Source organism: Nelumbo nucifera, chromosome 2 (genome assembly GCF_055504915.1).
Source record: "Nelumbo nucifera cultivar China Antique chromosome 2, China Antique-T2T, whole genome shotgun sequence".
Lineage (NCBI taxonomy): Eukaryota > Viridiplantae > Streptophyta > Magnoliopsida > Proteales > Nelumbonaceae > Nelumbo > Nelumbo nucifera.
The window spans coordinates 112,508,016-112,525,514 of record NC_142650.1 but is presented as its reverse complement, the minus strand read 5'-3'; the positions used below and the strand labels follow the sequence as shown (position 1 = coordinate 112,525,514).

The window sequence follows — 17,499 nt, the reverse complement described above, 5'->3', positions numbered from 1 at the left end:
AACCAAATACCTACCCTTAGTATTTACCTGAAATTGGCCTACTGATGATATAATTTTCTGGGTTTGGATTGATTTAATGTTCTCTTTCTCTAAATGTTTTATCATACCTTTTCTAATGGAAAAACAAAGCAATAGTTAATCTTTTTCGTTGGTTGATGGTGATAGGATGGCTTATTTATTTATTTATTTTTAATTCACATCCTTCTTATTGAATGATTTTGTAATAATCTAGGGTCTAGAAGGAATTGAGAGAGATACCATGTAAACGGTTCATGAAATTCTTTTATGTTAGAGAGCTATGCAATTAGAGCTCCTTCATCCTACTGGTCATGGAAGAAGGTTATTGAACATTGCTGCTACCAGCACCACTAGCAACACCAACAAAACTACCACCGCTTCTGATATTAACACAAGAAGCTCCTACCACACAATGAGTATTGGAGTAGGAATTACTCTCAAGAACCAGCACCTTTACCATTGCCCCCTAGATTTTGGGTCAGTCAACCTCCGATTCTTCTCTAACACAGCCTTCTCAAACTCATCACCCAAATAAGAAACAAAGCTAGTACGAACATTGCTAATTGGAACAACAACTCGAGATCAAATTATGGAGCTCCAGAAGCCTTAGCCGGTCCCATGGGTCCAGGGGCGGAGCTAGGAAATTTTCATGAGGGGGCCAAAACCTAAGGTGAATTGAGGGGAGGGGGGGAACCATTGGAGTGGGGAATGGGGGAGGGGGGAATTTACATGAAATATAATAGTGGGGTCCATAAACTGATTCAATCGCTGAGAATCTTGGACAGATAAGGGTTTCAAACAACCAGCTTACAGGTTCTCTTCCACGATCCATTGACAACTTTTCTATCGTTTAAAAGCTCCTCCTGGATGGGAATTGGTTCTCCAATAACATTCTGGTAGGTAGGAACAGTTTTATGTTGGAGGCTTGGAGCTGGGCCCAGGGACGTTTATTCCTTGTAGTCCTTGGGAGAAGCAATGATGAGGTAATTTCAGCAGGCAGTGTCACTCCCTAGCTCAGCACAGGTTACTTTGCTAATATGTTAATTAAGCTTCGATTTTGATATTGCAGGCTGAACCATGTAAAGAAGGATTGTTGAACTCCTTTATTAATTAAGTTTCAATTTTTGATGTTTTTTACCTTTATTTAAATATACAGCGAGCATAAAGAGGACATATATATCTTGTACTCTCACTTTATTAATTATAATTAATTAAAAAATTGTTCACTTAAACTGTTCAAAATCTGTCCATAAATTATAAATACTTTTGTTTAAGAGATACTTGCACGTACACATTTACTAATCATACAAAATTCCAAATTCACTTTGGTTGGAATTTTTAGGTGCCATTCCTTTCTGGCATCATGGAAGCTGCCTTAACTAAATGATAGGGCTGCAAGTCGGGCAGGGTTAGGTCGGGTTGAGGCCAACCCTAGTCCAATCCTAAGTTCTAAACCCCAACCCTAACTCTAACCCAGCCTGACCTTCAACCCAACCAACCCAACCCTAACCCTAACCCTAACTAAATTCCTTCAACCATAACCCAACCCAAACCAAACAATTTTGGGTTGGGTTGGGCCCAACCCAACCTTCTTCCTATCCCTTAAAACCTCATAGAATTTTTCAATTTTAGATATTAACTCAACTTTCACTACATATATTAATCCTATATTTCATTAGTATTTGTTTATTAATGTTTTTTTTTTTTTGTTCTTTAGGTACAAAATTTAGAAAAACAAGTGTTAAAAATGACTATAGTTTATTATGAATTATGACTTACGATAAAACATAAAATAATGTTATTAAGGTTTTAGTCTTTCTGATTAGGATTAACTGAAGTGATTATCTTAAAAGAAACACATGATGTTATACAAATATCATGAATCTAAACAAATCAATGTATGTTATATATTACATATAACATATATATATTTATATATGACATGTACTTAGAGTAGGGTTTGGGTTGGGCCGGGTTGGCTAAAGGGTTAACCCTAACCCAACCCAAAGTAAAATCGGGTTCATGAATTTCAACCCTAATCCTAACCCAAACATCAATCCAACCCAACTTTTTCGGGTTAGGTTAGGATTGGGTTCGGGCCAATCTGGCCCAAGTTGCAGCCTTACTAAACGAATATAGATTAAGGTATGGTCATAAATTACGGTACCGCCTCTTCAGAGTTGACATCGGCAATCGTTTTCCAGTATGTAAGGTGTCTTCTCAGACCTAACAGAAGTTCGTTTCCTAGGTTCGCCTCTTCCGGCGGTGGTACCCATTGAACCAGGTTCTTTTCAGGTATTGCTATCAACTTCCTTATTTTGTTTGCTGCTTCTGATAAACAGTAGTCATGGTTTTCGTTTCATCTCTTGACAATAAAACCCTATTTCTCATCCTTGACACCAATTCCACTACGCTTGAGACCCTTAAACTTAAAATCCAAGAGAAAACCAGAATTCCTTCTAATCTCCAACGTCTGTCCTGTCGTCGAGGCGGTTGATTGGCGATGAATCCATAAATGTTTCCACTCTCAGTGTTCGGTCGGATTCAACCCTTACTCTTCATGTCCCTCTATTGGGAGGAATGCAAGCTCCTGTCTTCCCAAAACCCCGGTTGAGTTCCTCAATACCAAACCCCCTCTCAACTGTGGCTGGTCTTGGTTGAGCAACTGTCGAGGTGCCACGGGTTTCATAACCCGGTCTGATATTGGTCCTACGAGTGTTGGTCTGTGTCATGTGCATTAGGAGAGCTCACCCCTAAAATCTAGATGTTAGATGTTAGAGGGAGGACAAGCACATATATACCCACAACAAATTCCCACACTACTATCGATGTGACCTCACATTAGTAGTCCACACTACCAACATGGGACAAATGAATCGTAACATTTTATCACGCTTTGCAATTCAAGTGCCTACGCAAGCTGGCTTTGCACTATAGCTGAACACTACAATACCAACGTTACAACCTATGCCGCACGATTACAACCGGGAGGTATGCTTTGATATCATTTGTTATATGCCTTAGGAGAATTCACCCCTAAAGGGAGGAAACCAAGCACATATATATCCACAACAACATTCCATACTACTGTGGGATACATTATCCCTTGTATTTGCATCCGCCCCCCAAAAACATCCCACGGACTCACAGCGCGCCGGAGCTTGTCCCCTTCGAGTTCTGCCGGTCGACGCCGATGATCGTTCCGACAGAATTATTTACCGGAGGTAAGTTCCGTTCTCATACCTGTTTATTCTCAGTTCTCATATATGTATTTGTATATGCAGTCATATTTGACACTTATTCATTGACTTGCAGGCTCATCTGATCCGACTAACCTCACCTTTAACACTTTTTAATCCTCAGAATGTTTGGATTAACATTCTTGCAGCTTCAACAGCAACCTTCGTAGGATAGTTCATAGTTTGCACCTGTCCCTCCCTCTGCACCCAATACAGCTTCAGCACTTGTTACTGCTGCAAAGGCCAAAGGCCTTGCTCCTGTGGGATCATAGTACAAGTGGGTAAGACTTTGGTTAACTCGTTGCAAAGGCCAAAGGCCTTGCTCCTGGCGGAACTCGAAGGGGAGCAAGCTCCAGTGGGTTTCAGATCTGAGAACGGAAGGTAGAAAATCAGAAAAAACAAAAAACAACGTAAAAAATGAGAAAAAAAAACAGATATGAGAACTGAGAATAAAGAAAAACTTACCTCCGGTAAATAAATCTGCCGGAACGACCGTCGGCGTTGATCGGCGGAACTCGAAATTCGAAAGAGAGAGGATTGAGAATCTAAGAGGGGATGACCTTTTGGGCGAAGTGGGTTAGCTCCGTACGAGAGTCTAATTCGCATGTGGGAGGACACGCGGCGCGCTATGAGTCCGTTGGATGTTTTTGCGGGGCAAACCTGTGGGGGGCGGATCCGGATCCGAACCCTACCAACATGGAGAAATGGATTGTAGCAGTCTGCCACCACAATTGGCGGTGCCACTGGCCTTGGCAAGGGAAGGGGGAAAGGCCCTGGTGGTGAAGATGAGGAGGAGGAAGAAGCAAATGATAAAGGTTACGATGAGAACCAAAAGTTCAATGAGTTCGAAGGGAACGATGTTGGGCTTTTTGCTTTCATGGAGTATGACGAGGATGATAAGGAAGCAGATACCATTTGGGAGAGCATTGATAAGTGGATGGACTTTAGGAGGAAGGATCAAAGGGAAGCCAGGTTGAAGCAGGAGATTGAGAAGTACTGAACTTCGAATCCAAAGATCACAGAACAGTTCGCGGATTTGAAGAGGAAGCTATACACTTTATCGGCACAGGAATGGGACAGATTTCAACAGATTGGGATTACTCCTTGAGGAATTAGAAGAAACAGTTTGAGAGTTTTGTGCCAGTGCCAGATACATTGCTTGAGAAGGCCAGGCAAGAACAGGAGCATGTAACCTCTCTAGATCCCAAAAGTAGGGCTGCTGGTGGAACTGAGACTCCATGGGCTCAGACTCCTGTAACGGATTTAACTGCTGTTGGAGAAGGGAGAGGAGCTGTTTTGTCATTGAAGTTGGATATGTTCTCGGATTCTGTTACAGGGCTAACAGTGGTTGATCCTAAGGGGTATCTTACTGACCTCAAAAGTATGAAGATTACAAGTGATACAGAAATTTCAGACATCAAGAAGGCTAGGTTATTGCTCAAATCTGTTACACAGACAAACCCAAATCACCCACCAGGATGGATAGCAGCTGCAAGACTTGAGGAAGTTGCAGAGAAGAGTGGATGCAGCCCAGGTGATGCAAAGGTTGTAATTGCTAGGGGGGTTAAGTCAATTCCCAATTCCTTGAAGCTGTGGATGCAGGTTGTAAAACTGGAGCATGATGGTGTAAACAAGAGTAGAGTTTTGAGGAAAGGGCTGGAGCACATCCCTTATTCTGTTAGGCTCTGGAAGGCAGTGGTGGAACTGGCAAATGAGGAGGATGCAGGCTTTTGCTTCAAAGGGTTGTAGAGTGCTGCCCCTTACATGTTGAGCTATGGCTTGCACTTGTAAGGATAGAAACTTATGAGAATGCAAAGAAGGTTCTTAACAAGGCAAGGGAGAAACTTCCAAAGGATATTGATAAAAATAAAATAAACTCCCGAAGGAGCTAGCCATTTGGATTACAGCTGCAAAGCTTGAAGAAGCTAATGGGAATACTGCCATGGTTGGGAAGATAATAGAAAGGGGGGGTATCAGGTCTCTGAGAAAAGTAGTAATTGATAGAGAAGCTTGGATGGAGGCTGAGGCTGCTGAACGGGCTGGATCTGTTGCAAGTTGCAACATGTCAGGCTATAATGTATTACACAATTGGAATTGGTGTTGAGGAGGAAGACAGAAAGAGGACATGGGTTGCTGATGCAGAGGAGTGTAAGAAGAGGGGTTCCATCGAGACTGCACGGGCCATCTATGCTCATACACTTACTGTTTTCCTGACTAAGAAGAGTATATGGCTCAAAGCAGCACAGCTAGAGAAGAGTCATGGGACTAGGAAATCCCTTGATGCACTACTTCGGAAGGCAGCCACATATAGGCCACAGGCTGAGGTTCTTTGGTTGATGGGTGCCAGAGAGAAGTGGCTTGCTGGAGATGTCGCTGCTGCTCGAGCAATTCTCCAGGAAGCATATGCAAACAATTCCTAATTCTGAGGAAATCTGGCTTGCAGTTTTCAAGCTGGAATTTGAGAACCATGAGCCAGAGAGGGCAAGGGTGCTTCTTGCTAAAGCCTAAGAAAGAGGAGGCACAGAGAGAGTATGGATGAGATCAGCAATTGTTGAGAGAGAATTAGGGAATACTTCAGAGGAGAGGAGATTGCTTGAGGAAGGGCTAAAACTCCTCCCTACCTTTTTCAAATTGTGGCTCATGCTTGGACAGCTAGAGGACCAACTGGGTCACCTAGAGCAAGCTAGGGAAGTTTATGATTCAGGTTTGAAGCACTGCCCTAGCTTCCTCTGTGGTTCTCACTTTCTAACTTGGAAGAAATCCCCAGAATCCTGAGCTTTGGCATGCTGCGGTTCAAGCTGAATTAAGACACGGGAACAAGAAAGAAGCTGATATTTGATGGTAAAGGCATTGCAGGAGTGCCCCACAAGTTTTATCCTCTGGGCAGCATCAATCGAAATGGTCCCACGCCCCCAAAGGAAAACCAAGAGCATGGATGCACTGAAGCGATGTGATCATGACCTCTATGTCATTGCTGCTGTGGCAAAACTATTTTGGCATGACGGGAAGATGGATGAAGCCAGAAACTGGCTCAATAGGGCGGTGACTCTTTCCCCAGATATTGGGGGCTCCTGGGCCTTATACTACAAGTTCGAACTTCAACATGATACTGAGGAGAACCAAAAGGATGTATTGAAGAGATGTATTGCTGCAGAACCAAAGCATGGTGAGAGATGGCAGGCAATTTCCAAAGCTGTAGAGAATTCCACCAGCCAATAGAAGCCATTTTAAAGAAAGCAGTGTATTGGAAAGGAAGAGAATGCCACTGAGAACAAACACTAGAGTTTCCTTTTCAATGTATGGATTTTTGAAACATCTCATCCCCTAAATGGTAGTTGAAAATGTACTGGTAACTTGTTGAAGGACGTCTCATGCGATTTAGTTTTATGTATTTTGCCTGAAGTTCCATTTCTGAGCAACAAAACTTGTATAGTTTTTTTTTTTTTTTTTTTGATAAGTTAACACAACTTGTATAGTTGTCATTATTATCTTGAAATGGAACCTCGAGAGAAGGTGATTGTCATTTTTTTACTAGAATTTCAATGTTCTTATCCCTCCATCAGAAAAAGAGTGTGTTCAATCTTCTTTTCAACATGTTCTAAACCTTCTCATGAGCAATTAGGCCCGCCCTTGGTAACTGAATGACGTATTAAAAAAAAATGAATGGTGAAGAAATAAGTTGGAGCCTTACATCTTGTATTGTAAGTCCCTGTCCCAATGGACCTAGACAGATGGAACTGTAATCACAAGCGTGCAGCCTACATCTCATGCTAATTTTCCTCGTTCCAGTATGCTTTCTGCGTTTCGGTTTAGGACAGATGATAGAATTGACTTTGGGGAAATCGTCTCTTCTTTTTTTGTTGTGGTGCCTTGCTTCTGGGTTCTTCTTAAACACCCAGATAACTGGATCCTTATCTGTACTTTCTCTAGAATGGATAAACTTCTTTCCTTGTATATTTTTTTCGTGCATATATAGAGGGCATTAAATATACTATTCAGTTGAAAAGTAAAAATCGTACATTTGGTATCTATTTGATAACTTTGACGAGTAAAGTTAGTCAATAAAAGAGATTTATTTGTAACTGATGATAATTAGCTAGGAATCTCCTTTTGTTTTTCGAACTTGAAGCACAAATTCTTTTTGCTTGTAGTCAATAGTAATCTTGCCCTCTCAAAGGGCAATTTTTTACATTTTTTAAATCACCCAAGCTTAACAAAAGTTTGAGTCTGTGGTCTTCCACTAGACATTTGAGACCTAATAACTAACTTCTGTCATTGGCTACTCCAGTCTGAAACCGGTTACAACTTCATCTTGCCTGGATATCAAAAAGCTACTTAGCTTTATCTGTAATTAATAACTTCGGCAAATTGTGACTTGTCCAGAAAAACATGATAAAATTTGCTTGAAAGCTCAAAAAGTATCCAACATATTATCAAGTTGCCCTTGAAACAATGGAAGAATACAGGTAAAAGTACAAGGCATTTCATGATGAATGTATATGTGAATCTCATTAATGATGTATAATTGATACATTTTGCTTCATGCTTTAGAAGTGCCACCATGATCTCTCTCAACGTGCTCTACCAGGGATACTGGATCTCGAAACCCTCTACTACATTTGGGGCAAACATCAATTGTAACCTTCTTAATTCCAGCTCGGTTGCCTCCTTTTTCATGGACTCTCTCCACATGCTCCACCAGAGCTGTAACAGAGGTGAACTTTGCCTGACACTGAGGGCACTCCTCCACTTGTCCATTACTGCCACTGCTGCTTGGCCCAATTCCATCCTTTGCCATCTGCAATGCTTGGCTAGTTGCAATGCTCAACTTCGCCATTCCTGCTTCAGCAGAAGCTCGAACACTTGAGGCTGCGTTGAGAAAGCTTGTTGCCCACTTCGATGATGATGCAGATGCACTGCGGTTGGCTCTAGAATCCTCTTTTTGACTTTTCCTCAAAAGACCCATAAATGGGAACCCAGCATCAAGTTTCTTGGGTCCAGGACACTTGTGATCAGGTCCAAATCGATGCTTCAAGCAGTGCTCAATGGTGCAGTCCTTGCATCTGATCGTGTTTGAAAATGTCAAAGGCTCTCTGCAACCAGGGACAGGGCATTTTTTCTTCTTTGTTGCCCTCTCATAGTTCGATGGGTCACAATCAGTGTTAACATGTGACTCCCAAGTGATGTTTGGATCTTCATCAGGGACTAGGCGAACTCCTTTAGCACAGAGAGGGCAGATGACAACAGTGACATCCTGCCTGTCAGCATTTGGACAGCAGTGTTTGCCATAACTTCTGTGCTCTAAACAGAACACCTATGCAATATTTGGCAGAAATCATAACAAGAACAACAAAATCATGAATACCAATAATAATATAACAACCTGCACGGTCCAGGTAAGTTAAACACTATCATAAACAAAGGCACTGATGAGAAGCTTGCCCTTTCCTCTGGTTTAGGTTCACTTTGTGTATGTATTTGCTACTATCATTCTTCATTTGATTTAATTCCCAAGATTCATGAGTCAAGAACAGTAAGCAATTCAGCTTATGGCAAATATATTACACAAGAATAATTTGAGTGCACTCTCCTTTCAATTATTTGGTCAAAATTTAAAATTGGTTAAAAGCTCCATAAATTCTGTCCCTGAAAAGGTACACACACACGAGAGAGAGAGAGAGAGACAGAGACAGAGACAGAGACAGAGACAGAGACAGAGTTGTTGCTTGGATAACATCTTCTCATAATACAGAAACTAACAGCAGAAGCATCAGGTGAATTGTTGTATTGTATGCAAAAGGCATGAAATATATGCAGATACCTTTTTAGAGTTTGTACTTGGTTATGACTGACTGTTTTAGCATCTATTAGGCAGAGGCGTTATCATGAGCTCGTGGTGGGGAAGAAGAGGAACAGTTATCCACTCGCAACTTTTTAAGTAAGAGTTGCTTTTAGTCAAAGACACCAATTTGAATAATATAAATATTATTATAGAAGATGACTGGGCACACGACCAACCACAAAAGTACCTCATGAACTTTTCCCATAAAATCTTCATAACACAAAATTTCATTCGCCATAAATGGATTTCTTACCAGCTAGGGTTGATTTAGTATAAGAATATAATATATTGGTCGTAAGATAGGAGGTCCATACAATGTACAAAGCATCTTCTATGATTCTACCAATGCCAGTCAGGAATATGTGAAAGCCAGTAAAATAGTCATATGATTAACTGTACTTCTGCAAATAAGTGCATTTTGGGGGATTACCAAGACCTTAACTTTTTTTCAGCAAGAGATAGATGCTAGCAAAAAATGATATAAGCATGTAGCAACAATGATAATTACAAAAGCAATAGTATAAGAAGCAAATCAAGCAATTAAGCAATAAAGCACTCTTAACGGGAAAAAACATGGGTCTCGAGAAACCTCACCAAAGTAGCATAAAATATTAATTTTATAACAAATGATAGCAAAGGGAAAGCATAAGTTGACAAATTAAGGATATAAAATAAACCTAGCCTCTTCGCACATAAGACAGTGTAATTGTTGAAAAATAGAATAATAAAGAATTAGAATGAGTCCATGTGCCAGATTTCCTACATACATAGGTATTGAAGAGATGATTGAGGTAAGGGGAAGTGACTTAGGTCTTAGGGAACTATTACAGCTTTTTCCTTTTTATTATAATTAGGAAGAACAAAGGTGCTTCTCTATACTAGGGCTGCAAGTCGGGCTGAGTTAGGTCGGGTTGAGGCCAACTCTAGACCAACCCTAAGTTCTAAACCCCCAACCCTAACCCTAACCCAATCTGGCCCTTCAACCCGACCTATACAACCCTAACCCAACTAAATTCCTTCAACCCTAACCCAACCCAACCTAATCCAAAGCCAACTTTGGGTTGGGCTGGGCTCAGGTTGGACCCAACCCAACCTTCTTCCCATCCCTTATAATCTCGTAGAACTTAATCTTAGATCTTAACTCAACTTTCACTACATATATAAATCCTATGTTTTATTAGTATTTGTTTGTTGATATTTTTATTGGTTCTTTAAGTACAAAATTCAAAAAAAAAGGATTTGAAACAACTATAATTTATTATGAGTTGTGACCTCTAATAGATTTTTTATGGGCATCAAGCTATGGGTGGCAAAAACTAAGAGGAGATAAAGAATAAAATATTCAAAAAACATAAAATATGTTACTAAGGTTTTAGCATTTTCAATTAGCATTAAGTGAAGTGATTATATTAAAAGAAATAAATGATAGTACGTGGTGGGGGCTATACAACTATCATGCATCTAAACAAATCAATATGAGTTGGGTTCGGATTGCCCTAGAGGTCAACCCAACCCAACCTGAAGTCAGGTTCATAAATTTCAACCCTAACCCTAACCCTAATCCTAACCCGAGCATCAACACGACCCTACCCAACCTGTCTATTTCGGGTAGAGGTCAACCATAATCAAGCCCAAAGTAAAGTCAGGCTCATAAATTTCAATCCTAACCCTAACCCAAGCATCAAAACGACCCAACCCAACCCAACTTTTTCAGGTTGGGTTCAGGCCAACCTGGCCCAAGTTGCAGCCTTACTCTATACACAATATAAGTCTCTAAATGAGGGGATTAGAGAAAGGAAGAGGTGATTGTGGTAAGGGTAAGCGACGTAGGGAACTATTGCAGCTTTTCCTTTCTATTATAATTAGAAAGAACAAAGGTGGTTCTCTTTAAACAAGATTAGGCTCTAAATGAGGGGATTAAAGAACGGAGGAGATGATTGAGGTAAGGGGAAGCAGGTAGGAACTATCGCAGCTTTTTCCTTTCTATTAAAATTAGGAAGAACAAAGGCGGTTCTCTATACACAAGATTAGTTTCTAAATGACGAGATTAAAGAAAGGAAAACTCCGAAGTAAGGAATAAGTCGATTGAATAGACTTCAATGCTCCTGTATCACTGAAAAGTTTTTACGACTTCATGTTAGAGTTGAAATTGAATAGAATCATGTGTTCCCACAGCTCTTGATTCCCGCCCATCAGTCCATTTGCAATTAACATTGGTTGAAGTGAACCAAATTTGCATACCAGAATTTACATTAGTTGAACTGACTTGAATGCTCCTGTATCACTTAAGAGCTTTCGGGACTTCATGTAAGAGTTCAAACCGAATAGAATCATGTGTTCTCACAATTCGTAATTCCAGTCCACGAGTCTATTTACAACTAGCATTGATTGAAGCAAAACAATTTTGTATCGTGTAAAGGTCTAAAGATTTTTTTTTTCGATGAATGAATGGTTGTAAAGGTCTAAAGATTCATTTTACCAGGAATAATATGGCAGTGGCCAGTGCTATGAAAATCAAAATGAACTGGAGCATAAACAATTATTGAAATTTTCTGGTAGATTCATTCATAAAAAAAAAAAAAAAAAAAAAAAATCCAGTAGATTCCCCACAAAATTCCATCAGCGTTAACCAAACTAAAAAAAATAGCATTTCAATTAAAAAACAACTTCAAACCGGTTTGGCGACAAAACCTAGCCCATCAGAAAATCAAGAACACTCTATACAATTGAAAACCCTCAACAGGTATCAATAAGAATAGAGTTGGTGAAAAAGAACGAACTCTAAAGATCGACAGACAAGAAAAAGGATGGAACCTGTTTGCATCGATCGCAGGTAAACGGCAAGAAATCAATTTGCTTACAATCGTCGACGCTGCAATGCTGGCCGAGATTGGGAAACATAGGAGTTCCCATCGAATCGAAAGAACGCGACAGAGAGAACAAAGAAAGATTCTACAAACGAATTTCACGGAGTAAATCCAAATCTCCGACTTTTCATCCGAGATTTGGATAGTCTATATCGGAAGCTTTCGATTTCCGCGTGAAGGAACCGCGGAATCGAAAGTTCCGAGAAACCGTTTCGATTATTCTCCTACTTCCAAAACTCGGTTTAAATGAACGCAGCACACAAATGTCAACGTATTGAACTCGGCACTGGTTTGCCTCGAGCTGAACCCGACCCTCCTACACACTAAGTCAAAACCCGATACCGACCCGAGTCAAACCCGACCCTCCTATTCTTTTAGAAATTCCTATTTCAAAATAAGAATTTTATTTATTGTTCCTTAAGATTAATAGATATGTTTGACAAATGGTTTTTCGAGAATTTTTTGTTTTATAGGAACAAAAATATCATTTGGATAATGAAACTATTTCTTAACATCAGTTTTGCAAACCTATCCACATTAAACCTAAAACTTTAACCATAAAAAACACATGCCATTGTCATAACGATGTCTTTATATTATCACCACCTAATCCTTAATTACTTGAGGATCAAAACAAAACATATAAGTAATAAAACAAAAACCCAACATGCCATGATACAACAGCACCCGCAAGTAGTAATGGTAACAACATGCCATCATGGCATGGCAACAACACATGCCATGATGCAACAATACATGTCATTCTTTGCTTGGTTCTTTTTGCACTTCAACATGTCTTCCACCATCACGGGGCATGAATTGGTCTACCCAAATGAAGTCATTTCTGTTTGCCTGCTTATAAAAAAACTTTTATTATTAAATATCCAAAATATTTCATAACAAAAAACACATAATCGATAAGAGATGTACTATTCTAGTAGGGCATCGATAGAACCACCGTCCATAATTTCTTTTCATTTTTGTCATAAATAGATGCATCCAGCCACGTCCACAAGCACAAATTGGGTGTTGATTCTTGACTTCCATACTTCATAAAAAAAAAAAGCAAAACAAATACAAGCACAATACATGTAGAGGTTATCAAATGTTTCGTAGCAAAGTATCATATACACAATCCATTCATAAATCATAACCAAAGTGCCATTTTGCTAGTCATTGTTACACTATCCATAACAAACAATGCAAAATAAGGAAACCAAACTATATCCTAGGCCATCTGATTAAATCATCTATTTGATTTGCAATTTCTCGTTGAAGTTTTGTCATTTTGACACATTATCTGCATTCACTTCATTATTGACCGGTTGATGTCCATCATTTGGATCTTCTTTCACTTCAAGATTATCATTCCCATATTCATTAAAAAGATCATCATCAATCTTATCTCTCTTAATTTCACCTCAAACAAAATTATGAATCACACATGCAATTACCACTATCTTGCACCGTGTTCTCAAAGAAAATGATGGCATGAGTTTTAAGATTGGAAATCTTGCTTTCAGAACACCAAAACACCGTTCTATACAGTTACACAAGCTTGAATGCCAGTAGTTAAACTACTCTCTCGCACCCCTTAGATGTCTTTGTCTTCGAAAGTCGGACAAGTGGTATCTCTCTCCTCGAAATGGCACAAGAAAGTCAATTTGGCTAGGGAACTCCAAATCAGTAAGATAGTATTTTCCTATTGTAATAAAATACACAACTAAATATTTATCACATTTGATGAAAATCCAAAAAATGTGAAAAATTTTACCTTGTGGTGCGAGAGGAAAATCGACACTAGTTGTAGTTAGTGTTTCCAAAAGAACACATGAATCATTAGTGGAGCCTTCCCATTCCGCATACACAAATGTAAAGCGCATATCATACATTTTGTGTGGTAGTTTGCTTCCTACCACGATACGGGATTTGTTGGTTTGCTTACACACTTGCATGAATATGTGTCCCATCTATGGCACTAATACAATCCTAAAAAATGATAGAGAACAATTAACTCGAATATCAGTGATATGGTATGAGTCTTAATAATCATGATATTAAATGTGCATATTGTCTTACTTTGAAGAATGGATACAACTTAGGATTGGTAGCAATCTCCGAAGGAGTGTTAAATGTAGTAGGGGTGTTATAAGATCGCGTGCCAGTTTGACAATTGCATTCAACACATCCTTGAAATGATGGTAAATTGTCTCACTAGAGTGCTGCCAAAAATCAGCTACCATCCTATTGGATAATCGATAGCACATTATCAACAAAAAAATTCCCATATGCTCCTCCACTGATACAAACCTAGAATCTTTCAATAACTCATTCTCCCTTAAAATTTTACACAAGTTAATGAACATGTAAGGATCCATCCTAAAACCATCTTGGCACCTTTCATGGTGTCCATTAAGCACTGTGAAAATATACCTCATACCTTTATCCGAATATATTCTTTTTGGCTCTTTATTCATTTAATTTTCATGATGCCAAATGATATTTGTCAAGAATATGTAAAATAACTCAATCACCTCATCATTATCATCAAAGAGAAACATTATTGTGGTTCATCTTGTTGATTTATGAATAAAATATCACATAAAACATTTCACTAAAAATATAAAGATAAACTCAAAATTTGTTTGAAAATAAGCACCATTAACCACAAGCTATTTCATGCTATAGCTTGAAATAGTTAACACCATAGGTTTTAAGTTCAACAAAACATAACAAAAACAAGTTTAGAACATATCTAATCCTCCTACTCCAATAACCAAATTCTTTTGTCCTCTTCAATAGTAATAAATGTTATTAGTGATGGAAGAGAGGAGAAGAGGAGAAGAGAGAAGAGAGAGAGAACAGAAGAGAGGACAAAAGATTGAGAGTCAAAAGCCCTGTTGGCGGCACCAGCTATTTTGTTATATATACTAGGGCGACAACAACAAAAATAATAAAAGGGTAAAAGTACAATAGTACCCATGTGGTACTATATTAGGAAAATAAAAGTTTTCAACACTCCCTCTCAAGTTGGGACATATATGTCAATCATGCCCAACTTGTCACATAAATCATGATGTCGTGAGTGGTGTAGCCCTTTTGTAAAAACGTCTACAAGTTGATCCTCAGAGCTGACATAAGGAATACACATTCCCCCTGTGACAACTCTCTCTGATAAAGTGTTTGTCGACTTCGATGTGCTTAGTTCTATCAGGCAGCACTGGATTAGCAACAATGTTTATGGCTGTTTTGTTATTACAGAATAGGGTCATAAGTCTGTTCACTAGAAAACCCAACTCACTTAACAAATTCTTTAGCCACATAATTTCAACCACTCCATGAGCCATTGCCCGATATTCAACTTCAGCACTAGATCTAGCTACCACATTCTTCTTTTTGCTTCTCCAGGTAATTAAATTTCCTCCTATGAAGGTACAATAGCCACTAGTTGACTTTTTGTCATTTAGGGATCTTGCCTAATCTGCATCAGTGTACATTTCAACTTTCAAATGTTCGTGCTTTTGAAACAACAAACCAACATCTGGGAACTTCTTAAGATATCTGAAAACCCTTTCTACTACTTCAAGGTGAGTGGTCTTGGGAGCATGCATGAACTGGCTAAGAACACTAACTGTATAAGCAATGTCAGGGCGGGTCATAGAAAGAAATAACAATCTTCCTATAAGCCCCTAAAACTGTTTCACATCCTTGATAGGTTCACCTTGGCAGTCACCTAATCTGTGGTTAGAATCAATAGGGGAATCAACTAGCTTCACTCCCAATTTTCCTATATCTTGGAGTAGATCTAGGACATGCTTCCTTTGGGAAATGAAGATACCATTTTTGTGAGCGAACAACTTCAATTCCAATGAAGTATCTTAGAGGACTTAGATCCTTTACTTCAAACTGTGTAGCAAGAAAAATCTTCAACTTTTGGATTTCATCCTTCCAATCACCAATGATAATTATATCATCAACATATACTATCAAAGCAACAATTTTTCCTTCCCCTCTTTTAACAAACAATGTGTGATCAAATTGACACTGCTTGTATCATTTCTTCTTAACCGTTGCATGGAACCTACTAAATCAAGCTCTCGATGATTGTTTCAGCCTGTATAATGATTTTTTCAACCTGCACACTTTCTGTTCATTGCCTTGTGCCCGAAAACTAGGGGGTTGTGCCATGTAAACTTTCTCTTCAAGGTCACCATTCAGGAATGCATTCTTGATATCAAGCTGATGTAGATACCAGTCAAGATTAGCAACAAGGGAGAACATGACTCTAATGGAGTTCATCTTGGCAATGGGTGCAAAAGTCTCTACATAATTAACTCTATACACTTGTGTAAACCCTTTTGCCACTAAACGAGCTTTATACCTCTCCACCGTGCCATCAGCCCTATGTTTGACTGTAAACACCCATTTACATCCAATTGGATCATTTCCCTTAGGAAGATCTACTAGTTCCCATATGCTATTTTTATGTAGAGCATTAATTTCTTCCTTCATAGCATCTGTCCATTTAGGTACTGAAAGAGTTTCTACTGCATTCTTGGAGATAAGTACACTATCAATGGAAGTGAGAAAGGCCCGAAAAGAGGGTGATGTTTTCATAGCAAACAAAGTGGGAAATAGGGTGTTTAGTGGTGCAAGATCTAACACTTTTCCCGTAAGCAATAAGAAGGTCAAGGTCATTAGCAACAGAGGTATCAATAGCAATAGGGTCAGGGACATCGATAGGAACCAAGATACCTGAGTGAGTATGATCCACCCTCGGAGAGTTTGATGGCATTGAGGGTACAGCTTTTAGGTTCTCCACAACTTTTGAATTTGATTAGCCTTTGTGACGACGAAAGAAGACACGAAAAAGAGGAAGATCATGAAGATGAGAGATCTGAATTAGTTTCTCCTCATTCCTACACTCCCCTTGAGGAGAAAAATGGAATAAATGCTCACTCTCAAAGAAAGAAATGTCCATGAAAACATAAAACTTCTAACAAACAGGATCAAAACAACGGTATCCCTTTTGAATGAAAGAATACCCCAGGAAGATGCAAAGAATAGAGCGAGGGTCTAATTTTCCACGAGTAGGTGACAAATTTTGGACAAAACAATAACAACCAAACACACGATGAGGAATGAAAATAATGGGAGCCTTAGGAAAAAGAAGTTAAAGTGGGGCTTTGTACTCTAACCAACGAGAGGGCATACAGTTGATGAGATAGGTGGCACAAAAGACAGCCTAAAGCCAAAATCGTTTTGAGACATTCATATGGATTAATAAAGCCTAGGCCACTTCAAGGAGGTGTTAGTTCTTTCTTTCGGCAATACCATTTTGTTGTAGTATTCGAGCACAAGAGCTATGGTGAATTGAACCACATGAAGCAAAAAATTCTATGAAATCACTATAAAAATACACTTTGGCATTATCTAATTGAAAATTTTGGATTTCAACTTGAAATTGGGTGAAGATCATCTGCTGAAAATCTTGGATAATTTTTTATATTTCATCCCTTGTCCGCATGGAATA

The 17,499-nt window shown here is 39.1% G+C and overlaps 1 protein-coding gene and 1 pseudogene across 1 annotated transcript; one reads left to right on the top strand and one right to left on the bottom strand.

Annotated features, from left to right (window-relative positions):
- Positions 1–2,365: 2,365 nt before the first annotated feature.
- Positions 2,366–6,816, top strand: LOC104585926 (protein STABILIZED1 pseudogene; annotated as a pseudogene).
- An 816-nt stretch (positions 6,817–7,632) lies between these two features.
- On the bottom strand, positions 7,633–12,213 carry LOC104585895 (zinc finger (C2H2 type, AN1-like) family protein). Its single transcript, XM_010242926.3, has 2 exons — positions 11,914–12,213; positions 7,633–8,571 (listed from the first exon to the last, which is right to left on the bottom strand). Exons 1-2 carry the CDS (start codon positions 12,010–12,012, stop codon positions 7,798–7,800), a joined length of 873 nt encoding a protein of 290 aa, XP_010241228.1. The 5' UTR covers positions 12,013–12,213; the 3' UTR covers positions 7,633–7,797.
- Positions 12,214–17,499: the final 5,286 nt, after the last annotated feature.